The sequence below is a fragment of the Denticeps clupeoides genome, chromosome 16 (assembly GCF_900700375.1).
Source record: "Denticeps clupeoides chromosome 16, fDenClu1.1, whole genome shotgun sequence".
NCBI lineage: Eukaryota > Metazoa > Chordata > Actinopteri > Clupeiformes > Denticipitidae > Denticeps > Denticeps clupeoides.
The window spans coordinates 8507063-8534865 of NC_041722.1; the positions used below are offsets into that span (position 1 = coordinate 8507063).

At 41.0% G+C, this 27803-nt stretch overlaps 1 protein-coding gene across 1 annotated transcript in view; it reads right to left on the bottom strand.

Moving 5' to 3' along the window:
* Positions 1-4357: 4357 nt before the first annotated feature.
* The window catches only part of LOC114766360 (mucin-5AC-like), a 28414-nt gene continuing 4968 nt past the window's right edge, over positions 4358-27803 (bottom strand). The window contains exons 16-45 of the mRNA XM_028957096.1: positions 27478-27733; positions 27270-27319; positions 27061-27164; positions 26731-26882; positions 26505-26643; positions 26302-26412; positions 25853-26032; positions 25517-25756; positions 25241-25397; positions 25036-25164; positions 24798-24945; positions 24563-24606; positions 24279-24482; positions 18353-19114; positions 14624-14968; positions 11154-11233; positions 8645-8753; positions 8266-8534; positions 7987-8158; positions 7668-7912; positions 7365-7548; positions 7000-7195; positions 6743-6915; positions 6515-6584; positions 6291-6415; positions 6090-6121; positions 5814-5982; positions 4673-4793; positions 4501-4573; positions 4358-4384 (exon numbers count right to left, since the gene is read on the bottom strand). Of these exons, the coding sequence (XP_028812929.1) occupies positions 4358-4384; positions 4501-4573; positions 4673-4793; positions 5814-5982; positions 6090-6121; positions 6291-6415; positions 6515-6584; positions 6743-6915; positions 7000-7195; positions 7365-7548; positions 7668-7912; positions 7987-8158; positions 8266-8534; positions 8645-8753; positions 11154-11233; positions 14624-14968; positions 18353-19114; positions 24279-24482; positions 24563-24606; positions 24798-24945; positions 25036-25164; positions 25241-25397; positions 25517-25756; positions 25853-26032; positions 26302-26412; positions 26505-26643; positions 26731-26882; positions 27061-27164; positions 27270-27319; positions 27478-27733 (5066 nt within the window). The remainder of the gene's footprint in view (positions 4385-4500; positions 4574-4672; positions 4794-5813; positions 5983-6089; positions 6122-6290; positions 6416-6514; positions 6585-6742; positions 6916-6999; positions 7196-7364; positions 7549-7667; positions 7913-7986; positions 8159-8265; positions 8535-8644; positions 8754-11153; positions 11234-14623; positions 14969-18352; positions 19115-24278; positions 24483-24562; positions 24607-24797; positions 24946-25035; positions 25165-25240; positions 25398-25516; positions 25757-25852; positions 26033-26301; positions 26413-26504; positions 26644-26730; positions 26883-27060; positions 27165-27269; positions 27320-27477; positions 27734-27803) is intronic.

A 27803-nucleotide genomic window follows, 5' to 3' on the forward strand; every position in this document is an offset into this window, starting at 1 on the left:
AATTACCTCCATGTGGTTATAATTGTGGACTATTAGGAAACGTATTAAGCTTGCGCCCGCCCACACCTTTGAGTTGGTTTTGGCCAGTGCAATGGTGATGTGTTGGTGCTACCAATGCTTTGTTTCATTCCGGTTTGTTCTAATTAGGACTTTCACTCTTCAGGTGCCATCTGTGCCTCCTCCTTCACCCAACATAGCATTACATAAAGACAGACCAATAAAAGAAGCATAGCTGACATGCAACTTCCAAATGCTAAAAAAATGCTTTATGAAAAATGCTGGTTTGAACAGCGTGTCTAACACCTGTTTCTGTCGATGTTTTGCATGTGCTTTAAATGCTTGTGCCTGAGAATGCCTGCTCTGACCAAGCGTCAGGGCTACGTGTGCTTTTATTACAGAAGCCTGTTTGCATCAAAATTCTTCTAGTTTTTGATCAGGCGTTCTCTAAGCTAGACCAAGTGTGACTTTTGGTCCAGAACGCATGCTCTGACCAACCCGGTTCTCCTCCCACAACAAAACAGCCTGTTTGTCAGCCCACGTAACAACAGAACAGCAAGCCAGAGAGGACATTGTGTTGGGCTACACTGTAAGTATGGGACAGTGCTGCCTCACATGACATTAATTCCTGCCTACAATGGAGAGAGAGTGGCACAGAGGATGGGAAGTACCTTACGGGATCTTTTCATGGGAGGCTTAGTTGAATGTTTTTTAATGTGTACACCTTTCATGACTCTTTTCTCTCCCTTTCTTTGCCTTTGTCCCATTTATGAATTATTTTCAAGAAAATTTTTAGACTCAAAGGTCAATTTGCAATATACTCGCCAACTGGAGATATTGACGAATTGTTCATGTGTCACTCTTGGTGATGTTTCATGGACACATTGTAATTGCGAAGTGAAAGTTATTGTCATTGTGAAACACTGCAGCACAGCACACAGTGACAACAAAATGTGTCCTCTGCTTTTAACCCATCACCCTTGGTGAGCAGTGGGCAGCCATGACAGGCGCCCAGGGAGCAGTGTGTGGGGGGGGGCAGTGCTTTGCTCAGTGGCGGTTCGGGCAAACTTCTGATTACGGGGCCGCTTCCGTAACTGCTAGGCCACCACTGCTCTATGGTCTATGCATTTTCTCATCAACTAAACCTTTACTGAAAAGACCATAAATGTTGCAATGGTTAAAATAGACCCACTCTGTCAGGTTTGTATTATGACCTGTATTGCCTGTAGGTCTGGCTACATATGGGACAGATTCCGGACCGCCAATTGGTGACCCCTGCCCTAAAACATACTGTCAATACAGGCTTCCATTCCTCCATATTTAAAAATGTTATGTCCATGGAATTGAAGAAATTAGATTAAAAAAAATATTTTTAATTAAAAATCAACAACTAGCAAGGACTGAATAGCACAGCAGAAAAGTCCAGGACTTTCAGAGTTTATCTGAATTCATCAGAATATATCTGGTGGATAGTATACACTAAATAATATTTTCAATTACAAAAATATAAAGCACACATGAAAACAACATGGTTTCATTTTATTAAATCTGCCTTGCAGAAATCACCTGTACTGTCATAAGTTAAAAACATTCAACTAAGCCTCCTGTGGAAATGCACTCATGGGGTATTTCCCACCGTACGTGAACCACGGCGCCGTCCACTCTACACTGCTAGTGTTAATTAATGTTGCATGGAGCAGCAGTGTCTCTCCTTGGATAGGCAAGCTTCACTTCAGTGCAGAAGACATCTTCAACACACAGACACACATGCAATAATTTCAAGGCAGCTGTTAAATTCTAAACTCTGGGTTGGGTGAAAGTTTCTTATGTTGAAACTTGTCAGATGTCTGTCACTGACTCAGCAAAATCGTAACATGATTTTGATAGGATAATCAGGATCCAATCAGCATCCAGCATTGCTGACATTATTGGAGTATTTATTGCTTTAGAGACAAAACTATATCGTGCCCATTCTGAGGAACCAGTGCTGGAAAAAAGTACAGAATTTTTTTTTATTAATCTTTACTTTGCTTAAATTCTACTCAATAAAAGTACCTATCGCAAATTTTAATTTAGTAAAAAAGTACTTAATTTAAAACGTACTTACAGGTCCAGTGTGCAGTGTTTGCAGTGTTTCCTGCTTGTGTGGTGTTTGGTTTGCTTTCTATTATGGGGCAGTGGTGGCCTAGTGGTTAAGGAAGCGGCCCTGTAATCAGAAGGTTGTCTGGTTAAATCACCATCTGCCGAGGTGCCACTGAGGAAAGCACCGTCCCCTCACACTGATTGCTGGTTATGGATGATTTAATGATTGATAAAAGCAGAGGACTCATTTAGTTGTGTGCACCATGTGCTGTGCTGTGTATCACAATGACAATTGCTTCACTTTCACTTCACTTCTGTCTTTCTCACTAGGACTTCCAGAGATGGGAGCTGTGTGTGTGCTGATGTTTCAGACGGTTATGCTTTGCAGTTTTCTTATTGAATTTATAAACTGTATTTGCCCTAAACTTAATACTTAAAAAAAATTGCTGTAAAATTTTTCCTAAATACGAGTATTTTTTTACTTTAGATATTGTATTGAGCATAAACTGTATACTGCTGTAAAACAGGAATGTGGACAAGGAAGTGGAGGTGTTTTGTGATTAACTATTCATCCCATATTTTCATAGTTGTGTTTACATTTTAATATTTCATCTGCAAGAAGCAGAAACCAAACCGATGGATCCCATCCCAATTTAAACTCTCCCTTCAATTATTTCATGCGCTGTATTTGACTTCATTAGAAGAATTTATTTGGTAATAATATTAATTCAAACTGTAGATTATATACAATGAGTTAAATATACATAAACTGATTTGGACTGATCTTAAATCTGCATGACTATTGACAGCAAGCCAATGTAAAAATTTTCCCTCCATTTACTTAACTTGAGCCTTGTTGAGTAAAACATTTACTATACTGCAAAGCCCACCACTTCATATATTACAAATGTTAAAAGTAAAACTATGAAGACAATTTTGAGATATTTGAGTTCATTGAAGAAAGAAGAGTGAAAGAGAAAGGAGAGTTTCATTCTCACATGGCTCTTTCAGTCCCCCCCAGCTTTCAGTTGACACATGAAAGTGTGTATTTGTATCTGTGCCATGTCACAATGACTCACTTCGCTTTCACAAGACCGTGAGTGTCTCTACTGTGTCTGTCCTGTGTGTCTCTCTCTCCTCTACCACCTCTTGTCGGCCTTCAGGTAAAACTCTTGGGTTACTCGGACCTCTGCCTAGATGCCACTAAACTGGGATTTCTGGTCGAGTGCCCCAATGGCTCAGAGCTGTTTGGTGTAACATAGGTGATGTGTGCCCCTTCTCACTCCCAGTGCCGTGCTTTAACACTGTTGTGCTACATGTTAGCCCTTACTTTGAGGTGTTCAATTGAGAAAACCCACTTTGAATGTTTATAGCAGACTCATTAAGGAATGGTGTTAATAGGTCAAGACAGTGATTCCAGGGTCTAGTATTTTTATGTCTTTAATTAAACCAGCGAAGTGAGAAACCAAGATTAGTAGTGGTTCATTTTCTTAAGCACTTAATATTTCAGACTACTTTCAGCAATTAATAATTTAATCACGCTGTCAAATTTGGTTTGACAACTGCATCAAGCCTTGGACCCATAGACTCAATCACATTCCTTGTGATCACAAGCAAACTTCCCTCAGATTGACAAAGTTCTGTGGATGCAGAAAGAAACGTATGTACCTTAAAGAAGTCCAGTTGCCGTGACTGAACTTACAGACTTGTCTGTCATGCTTTACCAAGCTTTTACAAAAGTTTGTGTGAATGATTTGTCCATTCCAAAACCCTTTAAGGTGGGAGAGTGTTTTTGATCCTGGTCTTGGTGCACAATAAATCTCTTCCCAATTGGTCTCAATGTGTTTCTCCATTTCTGCCCTCATCTGTTAATCAATAAAATTGATGGAGCCTCAAGCAAACCCAAGACATGACACCACCTTCAGATGCACGGATTGTGAGCAGGTTTCTTTCAGATTCATACTTTGGCCTTTCAATTACCATAACTTTTAATTATTGATATTCAACACAAAACCGTCCTAAAACACACACAAAGCTGAGTTGCATTAGTTTATTAATAAATTGGAAGAAAGAGAGACTTGAAATGAATCATGTTTTTTCTATGCTGAGAAGGAAATGAAAGTTTCACATTATAATAGTGCTTCAATTAAAGACAGGAAAATCTACACACAGACAAGTGCTTAAACATTGAAATTCCATTGTACATGACCAAGTATGTAATTTCTCACTTTTGTGACATTCATTTTCGCATCAGACACATGAACACAGGAACATTAGTTTAGCGGTTCATCGTCTCCTTCTCCTCCTGAGTTTTGAAGACATTGTTACATTTCCATCACAATCTGTGACATGACAACTGCATGAATCGATGTAGATGTATGTGTGCATCTGCTTTGATCCATCTGGGCAAATCAGTTCCACCTGCCTCTGGTGTGTACTCATCTCCTGACAGCAGGAACAGGAATGCATCAGATTGTTTGCTTCTGCAGAATACCTGTACACAAACATATACAAATGAGCAATTTTAAAAATATGAACTTTTATTAAACATTAAAAAGGATGAAGATCAACTTAGAATAGCTTTTAAACTCACATAGATGATGTTCCACAAGTGCCAGCACATGAGGAGATCTCTACAAAATCTGCACTGACGCAGCCATTCTGAACCAACTGGGTGCTGTTTTTCTGGACATCGCAAGTGTTGCGCAAAGTACCTGAGGAAGTGCGAAAAAAACATTTTGTTGTACATTTCGTCCATCCCCCCCGTTTCCCAAAATAGAATAGAAATTGACCTGTAAAATCGATACTTACAGCTCTGGCAGCAACCATCTGAATCTGTCTTTTCAGTTCCCTGAAGCAATTAAATTAAGGTCAGGGAAACTGCAGATGAAACCAGGGATCTCAGTGTTCTACGTGTCACACTAAGGAGATACTCACAGGCATGCAGTTTGAGGGATTGAAAGGAGGGCACACATTCCTTGATGCTACAGGTTCAAGCACACCACCATAATTCTCACAAGTGTACTTCAGACACTTGTCATCCGGGGGAGACCATGTGTCATTAACCTGTTTTTACATATTAAACCATACCTCTGATTATTTATAAAATTAAAAGAACAGTTTTGGGAGTTAACATTTCCAAATCCTACCGAAATGGTGTGTGTGATATTGCCTGGAAGAGAAACCACACAACTGGTCTTTCCACACTTTCCACAGCATTGCCCTGGAACAGTCTGATAATCCTGACCCTGAAAAACATCAGCTATTAGCTGTAAACTGAGATTTGTAAAATCCTGTAAAAAGGCGCACAGAAAACAGGTACCAATGAGTATTTTACAGACTACATTTTAGAGTCTTGTATCTACCAGTGGACAGTTGACGTCACAGTGGACGGGAATACAATCAACTGCATGAAGTTTAGTCCCAGGGTCTAGTTTGGATCCACAGAGGCACGTCTCACACGTGTTATTTGTTGGGACAATAGACCCAGGCTTGAGGGAAGAAAGGTTGAATTTAGAATCAAAGCATAAAATTGAACATCTTATAATTACCACCAAAATACAAAGAGAGCATTTACCTGATATTCTGTATTATTATGGACGCAAACATTCTTGGGCTCTGCATAGTAAAAACACAAATTATAAAACTAAACACTTTTGAATGACCAGAATAATGTAATATAAGTGAAAGAATATGTTCTCGCGTAAATATCGGTTTGCTGCTGATCTACTTACCACACTGTTGGCTCTTGCAGCAGCCATCAGTCTTATTGACAATCTCATACCCAGGACTGTCACATGGGGCAGGGCTTGGTGTTGGACATGTGACTGGTTTACACTGAACACTCAGGGTGTCTCCATCGCACATACACTGCTGACAGTTTGTCTCCCATGTCTCATTTATCTGTGGGACAGAAGAAACTGATCTGGGATCCTTAAAAACACATGGATAGGCTGGAAATCTAGACAATAATTCAATTGAAATACTAAATTGAAAACTTTGTACAGTACCATTTTAGGGTTGCCATCAGGTCCAGTGCAGTCTGGAATTAAAATATACATACACAGTAAATTATACATTACAGTAAAATGAATTACTATACTTACAGTGTAGATATTATGCTGAACTTAAATTCACATTATAATGTAGAATGTTGTATATTATACAACTACAGTATTCAGATAACATTGTCAATTGCTGGTACGCTTTACCACAAGATGTGACGCAAACATCAGAGGAAGTGCTGAAAAGTGTGGTCCCTGCAGGACAGAAACAGCCTTCTGTCAACTCAGAAGTGCTGTTGTTCTGTAGCAAAACCATATACTTGTCATTGTACCTGGAAGTTAGAAAAGGATGAAAAGCTTCAATATAAAGCACATTTGTGTCCATATTTTTTACACCTGGCAGAAATACAGTAATATAAATATAAGTATACCTGGAATTGCAGGTTGGTACTACAGAAGGGCCACATGGCATATACACCTTGGACTCTGGGCATGTGTATACTGAAGCCAATAAGAAGACTGATCAGAAATGTATTTTTGTTTGGATCCCATTTTAAGTTAAACCTTTAATTAAATTGATTTAAGAAAAGCGCATGCAGTCTGTAGTAGACAAGAATTATTTAAAGCTTTTTTCTCATATAATTAAAACTATGTCTCACCACATGTTCCATTGGTAGAGCTTCTCCAGTCAATACATATACCCTTCTTGGCACAAGCTGAGGCATATGCCTGCAAACTACTACAGCCTGTTGTTGAGGATTTGCAAACATCAGATGTACAGCCATCGACAAATGGCTGAGGAGGCACAACTTTGTGACATTCTTCAAACACCCTAAAAGGCACAAATATCTCACATGAATAACACTGAAAACTAAATTTGAAAAATGGCATCAGTTTTGCTTAAAGCATTACTTACTGGCTGCTCATGATTTCACAGATAGCAGGCTTGCAAATGCTCTGAGGGGTTGTCGGGGGAGATGTGGTGGTGGCAGGTGTTGGTGGCACTTCACATTTCTTATTGGGGTCCAACCAGTTATGTGAAGTCACCGAGCAATCCTGAATTTGGCCACTTGGTGAGCGGCAGTCATTCTCTTTAGAATTATCACAGGTGCCTATAGGAGGTGTGCAGTTCATTAAATTAATCTTACGTTTCTAAACTGTACATCTATACAGGAATGTGCTTTTCTACGAACAATTATAATTCAGAACTGTAATAGTCAAAGACCTGTGCATGTAATACAGTCTACCACCATTTTATATGGAAATACAGCAGAAACTTACCACACAGGCCTTCTGTATTGTTGGTGAATAAAGTGGATGACAAATCAATGCTAAAGGATGTCCCAGTGTAAGTCACTTGAGCTTCAATATCAGGAATATCTACAGTAATCTCCAAGCCAGTGCTTGTGATGACAAAGTCAGCATTTTTAAATGCAGGATAGATTTGCTTTTTATCAAGGAAAACCTGAATTACGGGTAGGGGGAAGAAAGACACAAATATGATTCCGTGTCATTGCACATGTGACTGCTAAACATTATAGAAATGCAACTGAAACTAGCACAGAAAAAAAAGTAAATAGTTACCACATTAGTAATTCCATCTGCAGTAGATTTTTGTGTGAGAACAACTTCATTAGATTTGTAGGTAATACTCAGTGATTGTGGACAAAATGAACTGGGATCACTGTCACAATCATGGTAATCAATGACAACTTTGAAGTCATATTCAGTGTTGATTTCTTGAACCAATATATATGAGCAGTTCTCCTGAATGTTGTAATTTTTACCATCAAATGTAATATAGTTACCGCTCCATCCATTACAAGAGCCTGAAAAGACCGGCATGCATATTTTAAGCACAGTTCAGGAATTAGCCAATAGAACATTTTAACTTTTTACTTACATTCACAATGGTATGTGAAGCAACATCCAGCATCATCAAACACCTTTACTGGTGTCCGACCATTTTCACAGTTTGGTGGCTCTTGTGGCTTGCACTGAGTTGAGGAATATGTGACATTGCCGTTGCTGCATGTAGCATTTGTGCAGCTATCAACCTTCCAAATTTCCCCATTCTACAACATCGGAGTAACAGATATTTTTTCATAAATTCTGAACAATTTAAATATCAAGATGCATGGATGTTTCAAAACTGGCAATTAAAACATGCTTGTGTGGCTACCTTTCTCGGTGGCTCTAATGTGTGGCAGTCTGGTTGGAATGTAGTTTCTGAATAAAAGGTAGTAGGCGATGTTGTTTGCTGGACTGTGGAGGACTCTGGTGTATAAATAGTAGTTGTTTGGTGGCTTAATGTGGGATTCACAGTAGTAGTTGAAGGAATTGCAGAGGGACTTGGACATAAATTGGAGACCTTGACCACTTGACAAGTTCCATTGCAATGAGCAGTATAGCACCATCCAAGGCCATCAGTCACATTATAAATAAGTGAACCTTTTCAAAATGAAAAGCAAAGGAAAAAATATATATGTTTTGAAAATCGCAGTGAAACTAATAATAAAAAAACTATAAAAAAAATAATAAAATCTTTAATTTTAACTCACCTGGCTGATAACTTGTTCCATTGACCTTGCAAACACAAGGACTCTCAGAAGAAAATACAGATGTTGATTGTGGACTTGTTGGTAGAGTTTGAGTCAGATTAGCAATTGTCTGTGTAATGGGAGCAATAGATGTTAAGGGTGTTGTAGTTGTAAATACTGTTGGACTTGATGGTCTCATACTTGTGGTTAATTGTTCCACAATTGCTGTAGTGGATGAGGTGGATGGTAATGCTGTTGAACCAGTGGTTTCTTGTTTTGGTGGCAGAGTGGTTGTTGTAGTAGTTTCAGCTTCAGTTGTTGTGGGTTCTTCGGTTGATTTAGTTTCAGTGGTAGGCTTAGAAGTAACTACAGTTGATGGACTTGTAGCCGTACTGGGTTCTTCAGTTGACTGTTTGATTAATGTTGATTTTTCCACAATGGTTGTTGTCGATGTAGTTGTCGGCAGTGTTGTTTGTCTTGTAGTCTCAGCCTTTGGTGTAACAGTGGTAGAAGAAGTGACTTCCTCAGCAGTGGTGGTTTTGATCTCTGCTGTTGTTATGAGTGCTTCAGGTGTAGAGGTCATGACAGTAGATTTAGAAGTAATGACAAAGGGGCTTGAAGCAACAGGAGTAGAAGCTGAAGTTTCAGCAGAGGTCACTGGCCTCAAGGTAGTGGTTGTTTCTTCCACAATTGTTGTAGTGGATGAGGTGGTTGGCAATGCTGTTGAACCAGTGGTTTCTTGTTTTGGTGGGAGAGTGGTTGTTGGAGTAGTTTCAGCTTCAGTTGTTGTGGATTCTTCGGTTGTTTTAGTTTCAGTGGTAGGCTTAGAAGTAACTACAGTTGTTGGACTTGTAGCCGTACTGGGTTCTTCAGTTGACTGTTTAATTGTTGTTGATTTTTCCACAATGGTTGTTGTTGATGTAGTTGTCGGCAGTGTTGTTTGTCCTGTAGTCTCAGCCTTTGGTGTAACAGTGGTAGAAGAAGTGACTTCCTCAGCAGTGGTGGTTTTCATCTCTGCTGTTGTTATGGGTGCTTCAGTTGTAGAGGTCATGACAGTAGACTTAGAAGTAATCACAAAGGGGCTTGAAGCAACAGGAGTAGAAGCTGAAGTTTCAGCAGAGGTCACTGGCCTCATGGTAGTGGTTGTTTCTTCCACAATTGTTGTAGTGGATGAGGTGGTTGGCAATGCTGTTGAACCAGTAGTTTCTTGTTTTGGTGGCAGAGTGGTTGTTGTAGTAGTTTCAGCTTCAGTTGTTGTGGGTTCTTCGGTTGTTTTAGTTTCAGTGGTAGGCTTAGAAGTAACTACAGTTGTTGGACTTGTAGCCGTACTGGGTTCTTCAGTTGACTGTTTAATTGTTGTTGATTTTTCCACAATGGTTGTTGTCGATGTAGTTGTCGGCAGTGTTGTTTGTCCTGTAGTCTCAGCCTTTGGTGTAATAGTGGTAGAAGAAGTGACTTCCTCAGCAGTGGTGGTTTTGATCTCTGCTGTTGTTATGGGTGCTTCAGTTGTTGAGGTCATGACAGTAGGCTTAGAAGTAATGACAAAGGGGCTTGAAGCAACAGGAGTAGAAGCTGAAGTTTCAGCAGAGGTCACTGGCCTCATGGTAGTGGTTGTTTCTTCCACAATTGTTGTAGTGGATAAGGTGGTTGGCAATGCTGTTGAACCAGTGGTTTCTTGTTTTGGTGGAAGAGTGGTTGTTGTAGTAGTTTCAGCTTCAGTTGTTGTGGGTTCTTCGGTTGTTTTAGTTTCAGTGGTAGGCTTAGAAGTAACTACAGTTGTTGGACTTGTAGCCGTACTGGGTTCTTCAGTTGACTGTTTAATTGTTGTTGATTTTTCCACAATGGTTGTTGTTGATGTAGTTGTCGGCAGTGTTGTTTGTCCTGTAGTCTCAGCCTTTGGTGTAATAGTGGTAGAAGAAGTGACTTCCTCAGCAGTGGTGGTTTTGATCTCTGCTGTTGTTATGGGTGCTTCAGTTGTAGAGGTCATGACAGTAGGCTTAGAAGTAATGACAAAGGGGCTTGAAGCAACAGGAGTAGAAGCTGAAGTTTCAGCAGAGGTCACTGGCCTCATGGTAGTGGTTGTTTCTTCCACAATTGTTGTAGTGGATGAGGTGGTTGGCAATGCTGTTGAACCAGTGGTTTCTTGTTTTGGTGGAAGAGTGGTTGTTGTAGTAGTTTCAGCTTCAGTTGTTGTGGGTTCTTCGGTTGTTTTAGTTTCAGTGGTAGACTTAGAAGTAACTACAGTTGTTGGACTTGTAGCCGTACTGGGTTCTTCAGTTGACTGTTTAATTGTTGTTGATTTTTCCACAATGGTTGTTGTCGATGTAGTTGTCGGCAGTGTTGTTTGTCCTGTAGTCTCAGCCTTTGGCGTAATAGTGGTAGAAGAAGTGACTTCCTCAGCAGTGGTGGTTTTGATCTCTGCTGTTGTTATGGGTGCTTCAGTTGTAGAGGTCATGACAGTAGGCTTAGAAGTAATGACAAAGGGGCTTGAAGCAACAGGAGTAGAAGCTGAAGTTTCAGCAGAGGTCACTGGCCTCATGGTAGTGGTTGTTTCTTCCACAATTGTTGTAGTGGATGAGGTGGTTGGCAATGCTGTTGAACCAGTGGTTTCTTGTTTTGGTGGGAGAGTGGTTGTTGGAGTAGTTTCAGCTTCAGTTGTTGTGGATTCTTCGGTTGTTTTAGTTTCAGTGGTAGGCTTAAAAGTAACTACAGTTGTTGGACTTGTAGCCGTACTGGGTTCTTCAGTTGACTGTTTAATTGTTGTTGATTTTTCCACAATGGTTGTTGTCGATGTAGTTGTCGGCAGTGTTGTTTGTCCTGTAGTCTCAGCCTTTGGCGTAATAGTGGTAGAAGAAGTGACTTCCTCAGCAGTGGTGGTTTTGATCTCTGCTGTTGTTAAGGGTGCTTCAGTTGTTGAGGTCATGACAGTAGGCTTAGAAGTAATGACAAAGGGGCTTGAAGCAACAGGAGTAGAAGCTGAAGTTTCAGCAGAGGTCACTGGCCTCATGGTAGTGGTTGTTTCTTCCACAATTGTTGTAGTGGATAAGGTGGTTGGCAATGCTGTTGAACCAGTGGTTTCTTGTTTTGGTGGAAGAGTGGTTGTTGTAGTAGTTTCAGCTTCAGTTGTTGTGGGTTCTTCGGTTGTTTTAGTTTCAGTGGTAGACTTAGAAGTAACTACAGTTGTTGGACTTGTAGCCGTACTGGGTTCTTCAGTTGACTGTTTAATTGTTGTTGATTTTTCCACAATGGTTGTTGTCGATGTAGTTGTCGGCAGTGTTGTTTGTCCTGTAGTCTCAGCCTTTGGCGTAATAGTGGTAGAAGAAGTGACTTCCTCAGCAGTGGTGGTTTTGATCTCTGCTGTTGTTATGGGTGCTTCAGTTGTAGAGGTCATGACAGTAGGCTTAGAAGTAATGACAAAGGGGCTTGAAGCAACAGGAGTAGAAGCTGAAGTTTCAGCAGAGGTCACTGGCCTCATGGTAGTGGTTGTTTCCTCCACAATTGTTGTAGTGGATGAGGTGGTTGGCAATGCTGTTGAACCAGTAGTTTCTTGTTTTGGTGGCAGAGTGGTTGTTGTAGTAGTTTCAGCTTCAGTTGTTGTGGGTTCTTCGGTTGTTTTAGTTTCAGTGGTAGGCTTAGAAGTAACTACAGTTGTTGGACTTGTAGCCGTACTGGGTTCTTCAGTTGAGTGTTTAATTGTTGTTGATTTTTCCACAATGGTTGTTGTTGATGTAGTTGTCGGCAGTGTTGCTTGTCCTGTAGTCTCAGCCTTTGGTGTAACAGTGGTAGAAGAAGTGACTTCCTCAGCAGTGGTGGTTTTAATCTCTGCTGTTGTTATGGGTGCTTCAGTTGTTGAGGTCATGACAGTAGGCTTAGAAGTAATGACAAAAGGGCTTGAAGCAACAGATGTAGAAGCTGAAGTTTTAGCAGAGGTCACTGGCCTCATGGTAGTGGTTGTTTCTTCCACAATTGTTGTAGTGGATAAGGTGGTTGGCAATGCTGTTGAACCAGTGGTTTCTTGTTTTGGTGGAAGAGTGGTTGTTGTAGTAGTTTCAGCTTCAGTTGTTGTGGGTTCTTCGGTTGTTTTAGTTTCAGTGGTAGGCTTAGAAGTAACTACAGTTGTTGGACTTGTAGCCGTACTGGGTTCTTCAGTTGACTGTTTAATTGCTGTTGATTTTTCCACAATGGTTGTTGTTGATGTAGTTGTCGGCAGTGTTGTTTGTCCTGTAGTCTCAGCCTTTGGTGTAATAGTGGTAGAAGAAGTGACTTCCTCAGCAGTGGTGGTTTTGATCTCTGCTGTTATTATGGGTGCTTCAGTTGTAGAGGTCATGACAGTAGGCTTAGAAGTAATGACAAAGGGGCTTGAAGCAACAGGAGTAGAAGCTGAAGTTTCAGCAGAGGTCACTGGCCTCATGGTAGTGGTTGTTTCTTCCACAATTGTTGTAGTGGATGAGGTGGTTGGCAATGCTGTTGAACTAGTGGTTTCTTGTTTTGGTGGAAGAGTGGTTGTTGTAGCAGTTTCAGCTTCAGTTGTTGTGGGTTCTTCGGTTGTTTTAGTTTCAGTGGTAGGCTTAGAACTAACTACAGTTGTTGGACTTGTAGCCGTACTGGGTTCTTCAGTTGACTGTTTAATTGTTGTTGATTTTTCCACAATGGTTGTTGTCGATGTAGTTGTCGGCAGTGTTGTTTGTCCTGTAGTCTCAGCCTTTGGTGTAACAGTGGTAGAAGAAGTGACTTCCTCAACAGTGGTGGTTTTCATCTCTGCTGTTGTTATGGGTGCTTCAGTTGTAGAGGTCATGACAGTAGGCTTAGAAGTAATGACAAAGGGGCTTGAAGCAACAGGAGTAGAAGCTGAAGTTTCAGCAGAGGTCACTGGCCTCATGGTAGTGGTTGTTTCTTCCACAATTGTTGTAGTGGATGAGGTGGTTGGCAATGCTGTTGAACCAGTAGTTTCTTGTTTTGGTGGCAGAGTGGTTGTTGTAGTAGTTTCAGTTGTTGTGGGTTCTTCGGTTGTTTTAGTTTCAGTGGTAGGCTTAGAAGTAACTACAGTTGTTGGACTTGTAGCCGTACTGGGTTCTTCAGTTGACTGTTTAATTGTTGTTGATTTTTCCACAATGGTTGTCGATGTAGTTGTCGGCAGTGTTGTTTGTCCTGTAGTCTCAGCCTTTGGTGTAATAGTGGTAGAAGAAGTGACTTCCGCAGCAGTGGTGGTTTTGATCTCTGCTGTTGTTATGGGTGCTTCAGTTGTAGAGGTCATGACAGTAGGCTTAGAAGTAATGACAAAGGGGCTTGAAGCAACAGGAGTAGAAGCTGAAGTTTCAGCAGAGGTCACTGGCCTCATGGTAGTGGTTGTTTCTTCCACAATTGTTGTAGTGGATGAGGTGGTTGGCAATGCTGTTGAACCAGTGGTTTCTTGTTTTGGTGGCAGAGTGGTTGTTGTATTAGTTTCAGCTCCAGTTGTTGTGGGTTCTTCGGTTGTTTTAGTTTCAGTGGTAGGCTTAGAAGTAACTACAGTTGTTGGACTTGTAGCCGTACTGGGTTCTTCAGTTGACTGTTTAATTGTTGTTGATTTTTCCACAATGGTTGTTGTCGATGTAGTTGTCGGCAGTGTTGTTTGTCCTGTAGTCTCAGCCTTTGGTGTAATAGTGGTAGAAGAAGTGACTTCCTCAGCAGTGGTGGTTTTCATCTCTGCTGTTGTTATGGGTGCTTCAGTTGTAGAGGTCATGACTGTAGGCTTAGAAGTAATGACAAAGGGGCTTGAAGCAACAGGAGTAGAAGCTGAAGTTTCAGCAGAGGTCACTGGCCTCATGGTAGTGGTTGTTTCTTCCACAATTGTTGTAGTGGATGAGGTGGTTGGCAATGCTGTTGAACCAGTGGTTTCTTGTTTTGGTGGCAGAGTGGTTGTTGTAGTAGTTTCAGCTTCAGTTGTTGTGGGTTCTTCGGTTGTTTTAGTTTCAGTGGTAGGCTTAGAACTAACTACAGTTGTTGGACTTGTAGCCGTACTGGGTTCTTCAGTTGACTGTTTAATTGTTGTTGATTTTTCCACAATGGTTGTTGTCGATGTAATTGTCGGTAGTGTTGTTTGTCCTGAAGTCTCATCCTTTAGTGTAACAGTGGTAGAAGAAGTGACTTCCTCAGCAGTGGTGGTATTGATCTCTGCTGTTGTTATGGGTGCTTCAGTTGTAGAGGTCATGACAGTAGGCTTAGAAGTAATGACAAAGGGGCTTGAAGCAACAGGAGTAGAAGCTGAAGTTTCAGCAGAGGTCACTGGCCTCATGGTAGTGGTTGTTTCTTCCACAATTGTTGTAGTGGATGAGGTGGTTGGCAATGCTGTTGAACTAGTGGATTCTTGTTTTGGTGGAAGAGTGGTTGTTGTAGCAGTTTCAGCTTCAGTTGTTGTGGGTTCTTCGGTTGTTTTAGTTTCAGTGGTAGGCTTAGAAGTAACTACAGTTGTTGGATTTGTAGCCGTACTGGGTTCTTCAGTTGACTGTTTAATTGTTGTTGATTTTTCCACAATGGTTGTCGATGTAGTTGTCGGCAGTGTTGTTTGTCCTGTAGTCTCAGCCTTTGGTGTAATAATGGTAGAAGAAGTGACTTCCTCAGCAGTGGTGGTTTTGATCTCTGCTGTTGTTATGGGTGCTTCAGTTGTAGAGGTCATGACAGTAGGCTTAGAAGTAATGACAAAGGGGCTTGAAGCAACAGGAGTAGAAGCTGAAGTTTCAGCAGAGGTCACTGGCCTCATGGTAGTGGTTGTTTCTTCCACAATTGTTGTAGTGGATGAGGTGGTTGGCAATGCTGTTGAACCAGTGGTTTCTTGTTTTGGTGGCAGAGTGGTTGTTGTAGTAATTTCAGCTCCAGTTGTTGTGGGTTCTTCGGTTGTTTTAGTTTCAGTGGTAGGCTTAGAAGTAACTACAGTTGTTGGACTTGTAGCCGTACTGGGTTCTTCAGTTGACTGTTTAATTGTTGTTGATTTTTCCACAATGGTTGTTGTCGATGTAGTTGTCGGCAGTGTTATTTGTCCTGTAGTCTCAGCCTTTGGTGTAACAGTGGTAGAAGAAGTGACTTCCTCAGCAGTGGTGGTTTTCATCTCTGCTGTTGTTATGGGTGCTTCAGTTGTAGAGGTCATGACAGTAGGCTTAGAAGTAATGACAAAGGGGCTTGAAGCAACAGGAGTAGAAGCTGAAGTTTCAGTAGAGGTCACTGGCCTCATGGTAGTGGTTGTTTCTTCCACAATTGTTGTAGTGGATGAGGTGGTTGGCAATGCTGTTGAACCAGTAGTTTCTTGTTTTGGTGGCAGAGTGGTTGTTGTAGTAGTTTCAGTTGTTGTGGGTTCTTCGGTTGTTTTAGTTTCAGTGGTAGGCTTAGAAGTAACAACAGTTGTTGGACTTGTAGCCGTACTGGGTTCTTCAGTTGACTGTTTAATTGTTGTTGATTTTTCCACAATGGTTGTTGTCGATGTAGTTGTCGGCAGTGTTGTTTGTCCTGTAGTCTCAGCCTTTGGTGTAATAGTGGTAGAAGAAGTGACTTCCTCAGCAGTGGTGGTTTTGATCTCTGCTGTTGTTATGGGTGCTTCAGTTGTAGAGGTCATGACAGTAGGCTTAGAAGTAATGACAAAGGGGCTTGAAGCAACAGGAGTAGAAGCTGAAGTTTCAGCAGAGGTCACTGGCCTCATGGTAGTGGTTGTTTCTTCCACAATTGTTGTAGTGGATGAGGTGGTTGGCAATGCTGTTGAACTAGTGGTTTCTTGTTTTGGTGGAAGAGTGGTTGTTGTAGCAGTTTCAGCTTCAGTTGTTGTGGGTTCTTCGGTTGTTTTAGTTTCAGTGGTAGGCTTAGAAGTAACTACAGTTGTTGGACTTGTAGCCGTACTGGGTTCTTCAGTTGACTGTTTAATTGTTGTTGATTTTTCCACAATGGTTGTTGTCGATGTAGTTGTCGGCAGTGTTATTTGTCCTGTAGTCTCAGCCTTTGGTGTAACAGTGGTAGAAGAAGTGACTTCCTCAGCAGTGGTGGTTTTCATCTCTGCTGTTGTTATGGGTGCTTCAGTTGTAGAGGTCATGACAGTAGGCTTAGAAGTAATGACAAAGGGGCTTGAAGCAACAGGAGTAGAAGCTGAAGTTTCAGTAGAGGTCACTGGCCTCATGGTAGTGGTTGTTTCTTCCACAATTGTTGTAGTGGATGAGGTGGTTGGCAATGCTGTTGAACCAGTAGTTTCTTGTTTTGGTGGCAGAGTGGTTGTTGTAGTAGTTTCAGTTGTTGTGGGTTCTTCGGTTGTTTTAGTTTCAGTGGTAGGCTTAGAAGTAACAACAGTTGTTGGACTTGTAGCCGTACTGGGTTCTTCAGTTGACTGTTTAATTGTTGTTGATTTTTCCACAATGGTTGTTGTCGATGTAGTTGTCGGCAGTGTTGTTTGTCCTGTAGTCTCAGCCTTTGGTGTAATAGTGGTAGAAGAAGTGACTTCCTCAGCAGTGGTGGTTTTGATCTCTGCTGTTGTTATGGGTGCTTCAGTTGTAGAGGTCATGACAGTAGGCTTAGAAGTAACGACAAAGGGGCTTGAAGCAACAGGAGTAGAAGCTGAAGTTTCAGCAGAGGTCACTGGCCTCATGGTAGTGGTTGTTTCTTCCACAATTGTTGTAGTGGATGAGGTGGTTGGCAATGCTGTTGAACCAGTGGTTTCTTGTTTTGGTGGCAGAGTGGTTGTTGTAGTAGTTTCAGCTTCAGTTGTTGTGGGTTCTTCGGTTGTTTTAGTTTCAGTGGTAGGCTTAGAAGTAACTACAGTTGTTGGACTTGTAGCCGTACTGGGTTCTTCAGTTGACTGTTTAATTGTTGTTGATTTTTCCACAATGGTTGTTGTCGATGTAGTTGTCGGCAGTGTTGTTTGTCCTGTAGTCTCAGCCTTTGGTGTAATAGTGGTAGAAGAAGTGACTTCCTCAGCAGTGGTGGTTTTGATCTCTGCTGTTGTTATGGGTGCTTCAGTTGTAGAGGTCATGACAGTAGGCTTAGAAGTAATGACAAAGGGGCTTGAAGCAACAGGAGTAGAAGCTGAAGTTTCAGCAGAGGTCACTGGCCTCATGGTAGTGGTTGTTTCTTCCACAATTGTTGTAGTGGATGAGGTGGTTGGCAATGCTGTTGAACCAGTGGTTTCTTGTTTTGGTGGCAGAGTGGTTGTTGTAGTAATTTCAGCTCCAGTTGTTGTGGGTTCTTCGGTTGTTTTAGTTTCAGTGGTAGGCTTAGAAGTAACTACAGTTGTTGGACTTGTAGCCGTACTGGGTTCTTCAGTTGACTGTTTAATTGTTGTTGATTTTTCCACAATGGTTGTTGTCGATGTAGTTGTCGGCAGTGTTGTTTGTCCTGTAGTCTCAGCCTTTGGTGTAATAGTGGTAGAAGAAGTGACTTCCTCAGCAGTGGTGGTTTTGATCTCTGCTGTTGTTATGGGTGCTTCAGTTGTAGAGGTCATGACAGTAGGCTTAGAAGTAATGACAAAGGGGCTTGAAGCAACAGGAGTAGAAGCTGAAGTTTCAGCAGAGGTCACTGGCCTCATGGTAGTGGTTGTTTCTTCCACAATTGTTGTAGTGGATGAGGTGGTTGGCAATGCTGTTGAACTAGTGGTTTCTTGTTTTGGTGGAAGAGTGGTTGTTGTAGCAGTTTCAGCTTCAGTTGTTGTGGGTTCTTCGGTTGTTTTAGTTTCAGTGGTAGGCTTAGAAGTAACTACAGTTGTTGGACTTGTAGCCGTACTGGGTTCTTCAGTTGACTGTTTAATTGTTGTTGATTTTTCCACAATGGTTGTTGTCGATGTAGTTGTCGGCAGTGTTATTTGTCCTGTAGTCTCAGCCTTTGGTGTAACAGTGGTAGAAGAAGTGACTTCCTCAGCAGTGGTGGTTTTCATCTCTGCTGTTGTTATGGGTGCTTCAGTTGTAGAGGTCATGACAGTAGGCTTAGAAGTAATGACAAAGGGGCTTGAAGCAACAGGAGTAGAAGCTGAAGTTTCAGTAGAGGTCACTGGCCTCATGGTAGTGGTTGTTTCTTCCACAATTGTTGTAGTGGATGAGGTGGTTGGCAATGCTGTTGAACCAGTAGTTTCTTGTTTTGGTGGCAGAGTGGTTGTTGTAGTAGTTTCAGTTGTTGTGGGTTCTTCGGTTGTTTTAGTTTCAGTGGTAGGCTTAGAAGTAACAACAGTTGTTGGACTTGTAGCCGTACTGGGTTCTTCAGTTGACTGTTTAATTGTTGTTGATTTTTCCACAATGGTTGTTGTCGATGTAGTTGTCGGCAGTGTTGTTTGTCCTGTAGTCTCAGCCTTTGGTGTAATAGTGGTAGAAGAAGTGACTTCCTCAGCAGTGGTGGTTTTGATCTCTGCTGTTGTTATGGGTGCTTCAGTTGTAGAGGTCATGACAGTAGGCTTAGAAGTAATGACAAAGGGGCTTGAAGCAACAGGAGTAGAAGCTGAAGTTTCAGCAGAGGTCACTGGCCTCATGGTAGTGGTTGTTTCTTCCACAATTGCTGTAGTGGATGAGGTGGTTGGCAATGCTGTTGAACTAGTGGTTTCTTGTTTTGGTGGAAGAGTGGTTGTTGTAGCAGTTTCAGCTTCAGTTGTTGTGGGTTCTTCGGTTGTTTTAGTTTCAGTGGTAGGCTTAGAAGTAACTACAGTTGTTGGACTTGTAGCCGTACTGGGTTCTTCAGTTGACTGTTTAATTGTTGTTGATTTTTCCACAATGGTTGTTGTCGATGTAGTTGTCGGCAGTGTTGTTTGTCCTGTAGTCTCAGCCTTTGGTGTAATAGTGGTAGAAGAAGTGACTTCCTCAGCAGTGGTGGTTTTCATCTCTGCTGTTGTTATGGGTGCTTCAGTTGTAGAGGTCATGACAGTAGGCTTAGAAGTAATGACAAAGGGGCTTGAAGCAACAGGAGTAGAAGCTGAAGTTTCAGCAGAGGTCACTGGCCTCATGGTAGTGGTTGTTTCTTCCACAATTGTTGTAGTGGATGAGGTGGTTGGCAATGCTGTTGAACCAGTAGTTTCTTGTTTTGGTGGCAGAATGGTTGTTGTAGTAGTTTCAGTTGTTGTGGGTTCTTCGGTTGTTTTAGTTTCAGTGGTAGGCTTAGAAGTAACAACAGTTGTTGGACTTGTAGCCGTACTGGGTTCTTCAGTTGACTGTTTAATTGTTGTTGATTTTTCCACAATGGTTGTTGTCGATGTAGTTGTCGGCAGTGTTGTTTGTCCTGTAGTCTCAGCCTTTGGTGTAATAGTGGTAGAAGAAGTGACTTCCTCAGCAGTGGTGGTTTTGATCTCTGCTGTTGTTATGGGTGCTTCAGTTGTAGAGGTCATGACAGTAGGCTTAGAAGTAATGACAAAGGGGCTTGAAGCAACAGGAGTAGAAGCTGAAGTTTCAGCAGAGGTCACTGGCCTCATGGTAGTGGTTGTTTCTTCCACAATTGTTGTAGTGGATGAGGTGGTTGGCAATGCTGTTGAACCAGTGGTTTCTTGTTTTGGTGGCAGAGTGGTTGTTGTAGTAGTTTCAGCTTCAGTTGTTGTGGGTTCTTCGGTTGTTTTAGTTTCAGTGGTAGGCTTAGAAGTAACTACAGTTGTTGGACTTGTAGCCGTACTGGGTTCTTCAGTTGACTGTTTAATTGTTGTTGATTTTTCCACAATGGTTGTTGTCGATGTAGTTGTCGGCAGTGTTGTTTGTCCTGTAGTCTCAGCCTTTGGTGTAATAGTGGTAGAAGAAGTGACTTCCTCAGCAGTGGTGGTTTTGATCTCTGCTGTTGTTATGGGTGCTTCAGTTGTAGAGGTCATGACAGTAGGCTTAGAAGTAATGACAAAGGGGCTTGAAGCAACAGGAGTAGAAGCTGAAGTTTCAGCAGAGGTCACTGGCCTCATGGTAGTGGTTGTTTCTTCCACAATTGTTGTAGTGGATGAGGTGGTTGGCAATGCTGTTGAACTAGTGGTTTCTTGTTTTGGTGGAAGAGTGGTTGTTGTAGCAGTTTCAGCTTCAGTTGTTGTGGGTTCTTCGGTTGTTTTAGTTTCAGTGGTAGGCTTAGAAGTAACTACAGTGTTTGGACTTGTAGCCGTACTGGGTTCTTCAGTTGACTGTTTAATTGTTGTTGATTTTTCCACAATGGTTGTTGTCGATGTAGTTGTCGGCAGTGTTGTTTGTCCTGTAGTCTCAGCCTTTGGTGTAATAGTGGTAGAAGAAGTGACTTCCTCAGCAGTGTTGGTTTTGATCTCTGCTGTTGTTATGGGTGCTTCAGTTGTAGAGGTCATGACAGTAGGCTTAGAAGTAATGACAAAGGGGCTTGAAGCAACAGGAGTAGAAGCTGAAGTTTCAGCAGAGGTCACTGGCCTCATGGTAGTGGTTGTTTCTTCCACAATTGTTGTAGTGGATGAGGTGGTTGGCAATGCTGTTGAACCAGTAGTTTCTTGTTTTGGTGGCAGAGTGGTTGTTGTAGTAGTTTCAGTTGTTGTGGGTTCTTCGGTTGTTTTAGTTTCAGTGGTAGGCTTAGAAGTAACAACAGTTGTTGGACTTGTAGCCGTACTGGGTTCTTCAGTTGACTGTTTAATTGTTGTTGATTTTTCCACAATGGTTGTTGTCGATGTAGTTGTCGGCAGTGTTGTTTGTCCTGTAGTCTCAGCCTTTGGTGTAATAGTGGTAGAAGAAGTGACTTCCTCAGCAGTGGTGGTTTTGATCTCTGCTGTTGTTATGGGTGCTTCAGTTGTAGAGGTCATGACAGTAGGCTTAGAAGTAATGACAAAGGGGCTTGAAGCAACAGTAGAAGCTGAAGTTTCAGCAGAGGTCACTGGCCTCATGGTAGTGGTTGTTTCTTCCACAATTGTTGTAGTGGATGAGGTGGTTGGCAATGCTGTTGAACCAGTGGTTTCTTGTTTTGGTGGCAGAGTGGTTGTTGTAGTAGTTTCAGCTTCAGTTGTTGTGGGTTCTTCGGTTGTTTTAGTTTCAGTGGTAGGCTTAGAAGTAACTACAGTTGTTGGACTTGTAGCCGTACTGGGTTCTTCAGTTGACTGTTTAATTGTTGTTGATTTTTCCACAATGGTTGTTGTCGATGTAGTTGTCGGCAGTGTTGTTTGTCCTGTAGTCTCAGCCTTTGGTGTAATAGTGGTAGAAGAAGTGACTTCCTCAGCAGTGGTGGTTTTGATCTCTGCTGTTGTTATGGGTGCTTCAGTTGTAGAGGTCATGACAGTAGGCTTAGAAGTAATGACAAAGGGGCTTGAAGCAACAGTAGAAGCTGAAGTTTCAGCAGAGGTCACTGGCCTCATGGTAGTGGTTGTTTCTTCCACAATTGTTGTAGTGGATGAGGTGGTTGGCAATGCTGTTGAACCAGTGGTTTCTTGTTTTGGTGGCAGAGTGGTTGTTGTAGTAGTTTCAGCTTCAGTTGTTGTGGGTTCTTCGGTTGTTTTAGTTTCAGTGGTAGGCTTAGAAGTAACTACAGTTGTTGGACTTGTAGCCGTACTGGGTTCTTCAGTTGACTGTTTAATTGTTGTTGATTTTTCCACAATGGTTGTTGTCGATGTAGTTGTCGGCAGTGTTGTTTGTCCTGTAGTCTCAGCCTTTGGTGTAATAGTGGTAGAAGAAGTGACTTCCTCAGCAGTGGTGGTTTTGATCTCTGCTGTTGTTATGGGTGCTTCAGTTGTAGAGGTCATGACAGTAGGCTTAGAAGTAATGACAAAGGGGCTTGAAGCAACAGGAGTAGAAGCTGAAGTTTCAGCAGAGGTCACTGGCCTCATGGTAGTGGTTGTTTCTTCCACAATTGTTGTAGTGGATGAGGTGGTTGGCAATGCTGTTGAACTAGTGGTTTCTTGTTTTGGTGGAAGAGTGGTTGTTGTAGCAGTTTCAGCTTCAGTTGTTGTGGGTTCTTCGGTTGTTTTAGTTTCAGTGGTAGGCTTAGAAGTAACTACAGTTGTTGGACTTGTAGCCGTACTGGGTTCTTCAGTTGACTGTTTAATTGTTGTTGATTTTTCCACAATGGTTGTTGTCGATGTAGTTGTCGGCAGTGTTGTTTGTCCTGTAGTCTCAGCCTTTGGTGTAACAGTGGTAGAAGAAGTGACTTCCTCAGCAGTGGTGGTTTTCATCTCTGCTGTTGTTATGGGTGCTTCAGTTGTAGAGGTCATGACAGTAGGCTTAGAAGTAATGACAAAGGGGCTTGAAGCAACAGGAGTAGAAGCTGAAGTTTCAGCAGAGGTCACTGGCCTCATGGTAGTGGTTGTTTCTTCCACAATTGTTGTAGTGGATAAGGTGGTTGGCAATGCTGTTGAACCAGTGGTTTCTTGTTTTGGTGGAAGAGTGGTTGTTGTAGTAGTTTCAGCTTCAGTTGTTTTGGGTTCTTCGGTTGTTTTAGTTTCAGTGGTAGGCTTAGAAGTAACTACAGTTGTTGGACTTGTAGCCGTACTGGGTTCTTCAGTTGACTGTTTAATTGTTGTTGATTTTTCCACAATGGTTGTTGTCGATGTAGTTGTCGGCAGTGTTGTTTGTCCTGTAGTCTCAGCCTTTGGTGTAATAGTGGTAGAAGAAGTGACTTCCTCAGCAGTGGTGGTTTTGATCTCTGCTGTTGTTATGGGTGCTTCAGTTGTAGAGGTCATGACAGTAGGCTTAGAAGTAATGACAAAGGGGCTTGAAGCAACAGGAGTAGAAGCTGAAGTTTCAGCAGAGGTCACTGGCCTCATGGTAGTGGTTGTTTCTTCCACAATTGTTGTAGTGGATGAGGTGGTTGGCAATGCTGTTGAACCAGTGGTTTCTTGTTTTGGTGGCAGAGTGGTTGTTGTAGTAGTTTCAGCTTCAGTTGTTGTGGGTGCTTCGGTTGGTGTAGTTTCTGTGGTAGGCTTAGAGGTAACTACAGTTTTTGGACTTGTACTGGCAATGGGTTCTTCAGTTGTTGGTTTAAATATTGTTGGTTTTTCCACAGTGGCAGTTGTTGTTGTGGATATAGGTTGCAGTGTTGTTGATTCAGTGGTTTTTGTAATAGTTTCTTGGCTTGTTGTGTAAGCTTTTGTTGTTGGTAAGGTTTGGGTGAGATTAGCAATTGTCTGTGTAATTGGAGCAATTGAGGTTAAGGGTGTTGTAGTTGTATAAACCGATGAGCCTGTTGATCTCATCATTGTAGTTGTCTTTTCCATAATTGTCGTACTGTATGAGGTGGTTGGCAAGGCTGTTGAACCAGTGGTTTCTTGCTTTGGTGGCAGTGTAGATGTTTCTTTTGTTGTTGTTTCTTCTGTTTTCTTGGTTTCAGTAGTATGCTCAGAAGTAAAGACTGTTGTACTGGGAATGGGTATTTCTGTTGATGGTTTAAATGCTGTTGTTTCTATTACAATGGCAGAATCTGTAGCAGCTTTTGTTGTTGTACCAGTTTTTGGTTCAAATGGTGTTGTTGCTATGCCAGCAGATGTAAGTAGAGGTTTCACAGTTGGTCTTTCAGTGGTTAAAGGGTTCTCTACAATAGAGACAGAGAAAAGGTTTGATTCTTTACATACAATCTAATGTAAATTATCTACTATTTTTAACTTCTGTTTTATATTTTTAACACATTTTTTGTTATTGTTTTAACAAAGTATTGTTAATTTTTCATTACATTCTGAAATGAATACAGAATATTTATATTACTAATTATTTTCTTTTTTGACCATTTTAATTTAAAACACTTTCTGTCATTTAAGTTTACTCACCTGGTGTGCTAAAAACAAAGATTGTGGTCATGGAGACAGTGGGTGATGATGTAGGGACAGGAGTTGTCTCACAAGGTTTCATTTCTCTTTCAATAGTTCCATTCACACCACAGATGGCTGTGATGCACCCACCAAGCCCATCAGTGGTGTTGTACACTACATTGCCATAGTGATATTCCTTGCCATTGACATCGCAACTACAAGCTGCAGGCAAAATCAATTTTATTTACTGAACAACATGTATTTTTCCATGTAAACATTATTTTAAAAATTATACTTCTTACCATTGACATCAAATCTACACTGAATTCCAGAAAGTGAACAGTAGCTGTAGAAAGCAGAAAAAGTTATTTGTTTCAGTCTTTATGTTCTCCCCATTTTCTTTTGGTCTCAGTCTCTGTAATACTTTTAAATATGTATCACAGCAAACTTAAGTCTTAAGAATTAATCATTGCAAATGTGTGGTTAATTGTGTGATACATTTTGTGACCAAATGAGGTAAAATTGTAACTCAAATACCATGTTTGACAAGTCTCTGTAGTGGGAACTTCTTGTCCAGTGCTGTACTGAATTTCTCCAACAAAACAACCACAGTCTTCTTTGGTAACACACTTCATTTTGTCCTCATTAAAGTAGGGCTGATCAGCAGGGCATTTAGGATAACAACCTGATGACAACAAAATACACTTTTATGAAATATCCTATATAGGTTATTTATATATAATAAAATATAAAATATTACTCGAGGCACTCTAACCTTCTAGTGGTGGTGTCTGCTTAGAGCACTGTCCAGATGGATTTCTGCAGGTTGGCATACATGGAGCTCCACAGGGATTATAGTGCCACTCACATTCACCCGGGGAGTTATAGTAGTCACAGAAAAGTGCTACAAAGAGGCATTTCAAAAATGTTTTATCTGAAGTCAATTTAATGCAGAGCAAGTCATTACAAAAGCTACTTACGGCAGATCTTTGGAGACCTCCAGTGTATACAGGCTCCTGCTTCATTGCACGCAGCAGCATAGGCGGCAACAGCCGTACAATAGCACTCACAGTCTCCACCGCTATCACAGGCACATGAATCGCTCACACAAGCATCATAGTAGGAAGTGGGGTCCACCTTGGAACATATATAATTACTACATAATTCTTATACACTGAAAATGTATTATTATACATTGTATTCCGGAAATTAATTCTAAAAATGATTTTTTTACAAACTTAATTTTATTATCTTACCAGAGATTGACAAGAGGAAAAGACACTACCCGTGATGATACTACACTGTTTCTGAGCCCAAGATTGTCTGTATGGATTGCTGGAACATGGATTTTGTACAAGCATTGCTTCTGGACAGCTGGCAGATAACTTCCAACTATTTCCAAATGTCAATGAATCAATGACTACTTCATGGCTTCTTGTGGTAAAATCATTGTTTGCATTGCCATCATAGTTTCCACAGAGACCACAAACATTACCCTGTTAATAGAAATATAAGAAAAATGTAGGCGGTCCTACTGCAAGATGTAGTCCCATTGGCAAACAGTAATTTTTATGTTAATCACATTTACTTACAGAGAATTCAGGACTAAGCTTGATGAACATGCTAGTTTTTCTGTCCCAAATGAGAATTAGACCATTATTGGCCTCAACCACCAAGTAGATACCCATAGTACTTATTTTGTAGGGGATTTCCTCTCCCACGTTACTTGGCACGACTTGGTAATTCCCATCAGTAAGAATCAGCTCATTGCTCTGTGAATGAAAATTTTTCAGTTAATGCCCACATTTTGTTAAACACAAGCATCGTAGTAGGAAGTGGTGTCCACCTTCAAAGAAATCTATTTACTTTGAATATATTTAAGAAATATAATTCTTATACACTGAAAATTTATTAAAAGCTAACAAGAATAACTAACTTGTTGTTCAACCATGACAAAATTCATTCTAAAAATGAAATGTTCTACAAACTTAATTTTATTATCTTAGCTTGTCTTCAGCAATGAAAAATACAAAATTATTACCCCCAAGAACAGCTTAATTGTCTTAGAACAGGTTGTGCCTGTAGTTCCACATGGTATGTTCTCTGTGATCACTCTGAAGGTTCCATTATCAACATTGTTGCTACAGTAATCCTATACAAGTTAAGTAGAATGGATTAGTTATTAATCATTGTTTCTCCAGTGAATTATAGGGTTAAGTTGAATTGTCACAGAGGTATATATACCTGAACAAGGGTGTATTCACAGCCTCCATTGAAGATATATCTCTTTTCATCAAATGTAATGTAATGCCCATCTCCATAGATGGCACAGGTGCCATGACATACATTTGTTGTGCACTGCCATTTTCTGTCCTTACATGTGCTAGAGGAAGTGAAAATGAATGTTGGAAATGGCTGAACATGTATTTACATTTTATTGTAAGAAGAGTGTGAAGTGAAATCAGCATACCATGTATTGCAATCAACACTGACATTATCTCCAGGTTGGTAAGAAACTCCATTATGGACGCAAAGACATTCACTCTCAAGAATGCAACCACCTTGTCCATCAGACACAAGCCCAGTAGGGCACATGCAGCCTGATATACACTCGGTGCTGATCTGTAATGAACATACATATTAATTAGATTCTTATAGGCAAAATGTTACATTTATATACAACTAGTCCTTTAAATTGAACTTCTTGTTTCAATTAAATACAATTTTATATACACATTTCAAATTTATTTATAGGTTAACCAAAATGTATTTCTGAACTTCCTAAGATTTACACACTTACACAAGGCATGTCCAGAGTATTACAGCTTTTTTCACATTCAGATCCCTTTGCTCCTGGACCAGCACTTGAACAGTTGTAGAAAACCTTGGGTTCGATACATTCAGCTAAAAGGATGTGGCAAAAAAAACTCACAGTTTAATCCAATAGGTGGAATTAAATGGTGAAAAGAAATTATTAGTGCCTGATGAAGCAAATTTAGACATCCTCACCTAGCATCATTGGCAGTCCAATGCAACTCAGTTGACCTTGCTTGCATGTGCTAAAATGGTTAAAATGTAATGATTAATGACTGATGAAATCATCTCAACCAACCAACCTGATGGAAGCATCTAAAAATATTAATTATTCACGAATTTTGATCTTGCCCAATCTAGCCTATGATAGAAATAGTTTTTACGTTATAAAATGTGTACTTGCCATATAGCTCCAGCTTTACTTATGACCTCGCCAGCAGGGATCACCGTGTTTGAATCATAGCAAGGGCAGCTGGCAGGTGCCACACAGTCACCAAGCTCATTCATGTAGGTACCTTCCTCACAGCCACAGCCATCCACTGGCACAAAACTGACTGAGCAGGAGTAATCCTGCTGGCTCAGTGAGAGGCAGGTGCGGTAACAACTTGTCATGTTGTAGGAATAGACTGTGTTTCTAGGGCAGGTTGTGGTGTATTTTCCTGTAGAAAAACATATTTTTTATCATTTTTTGTTAACAATCATTCACCAAATCAAAATGATTGTGACATA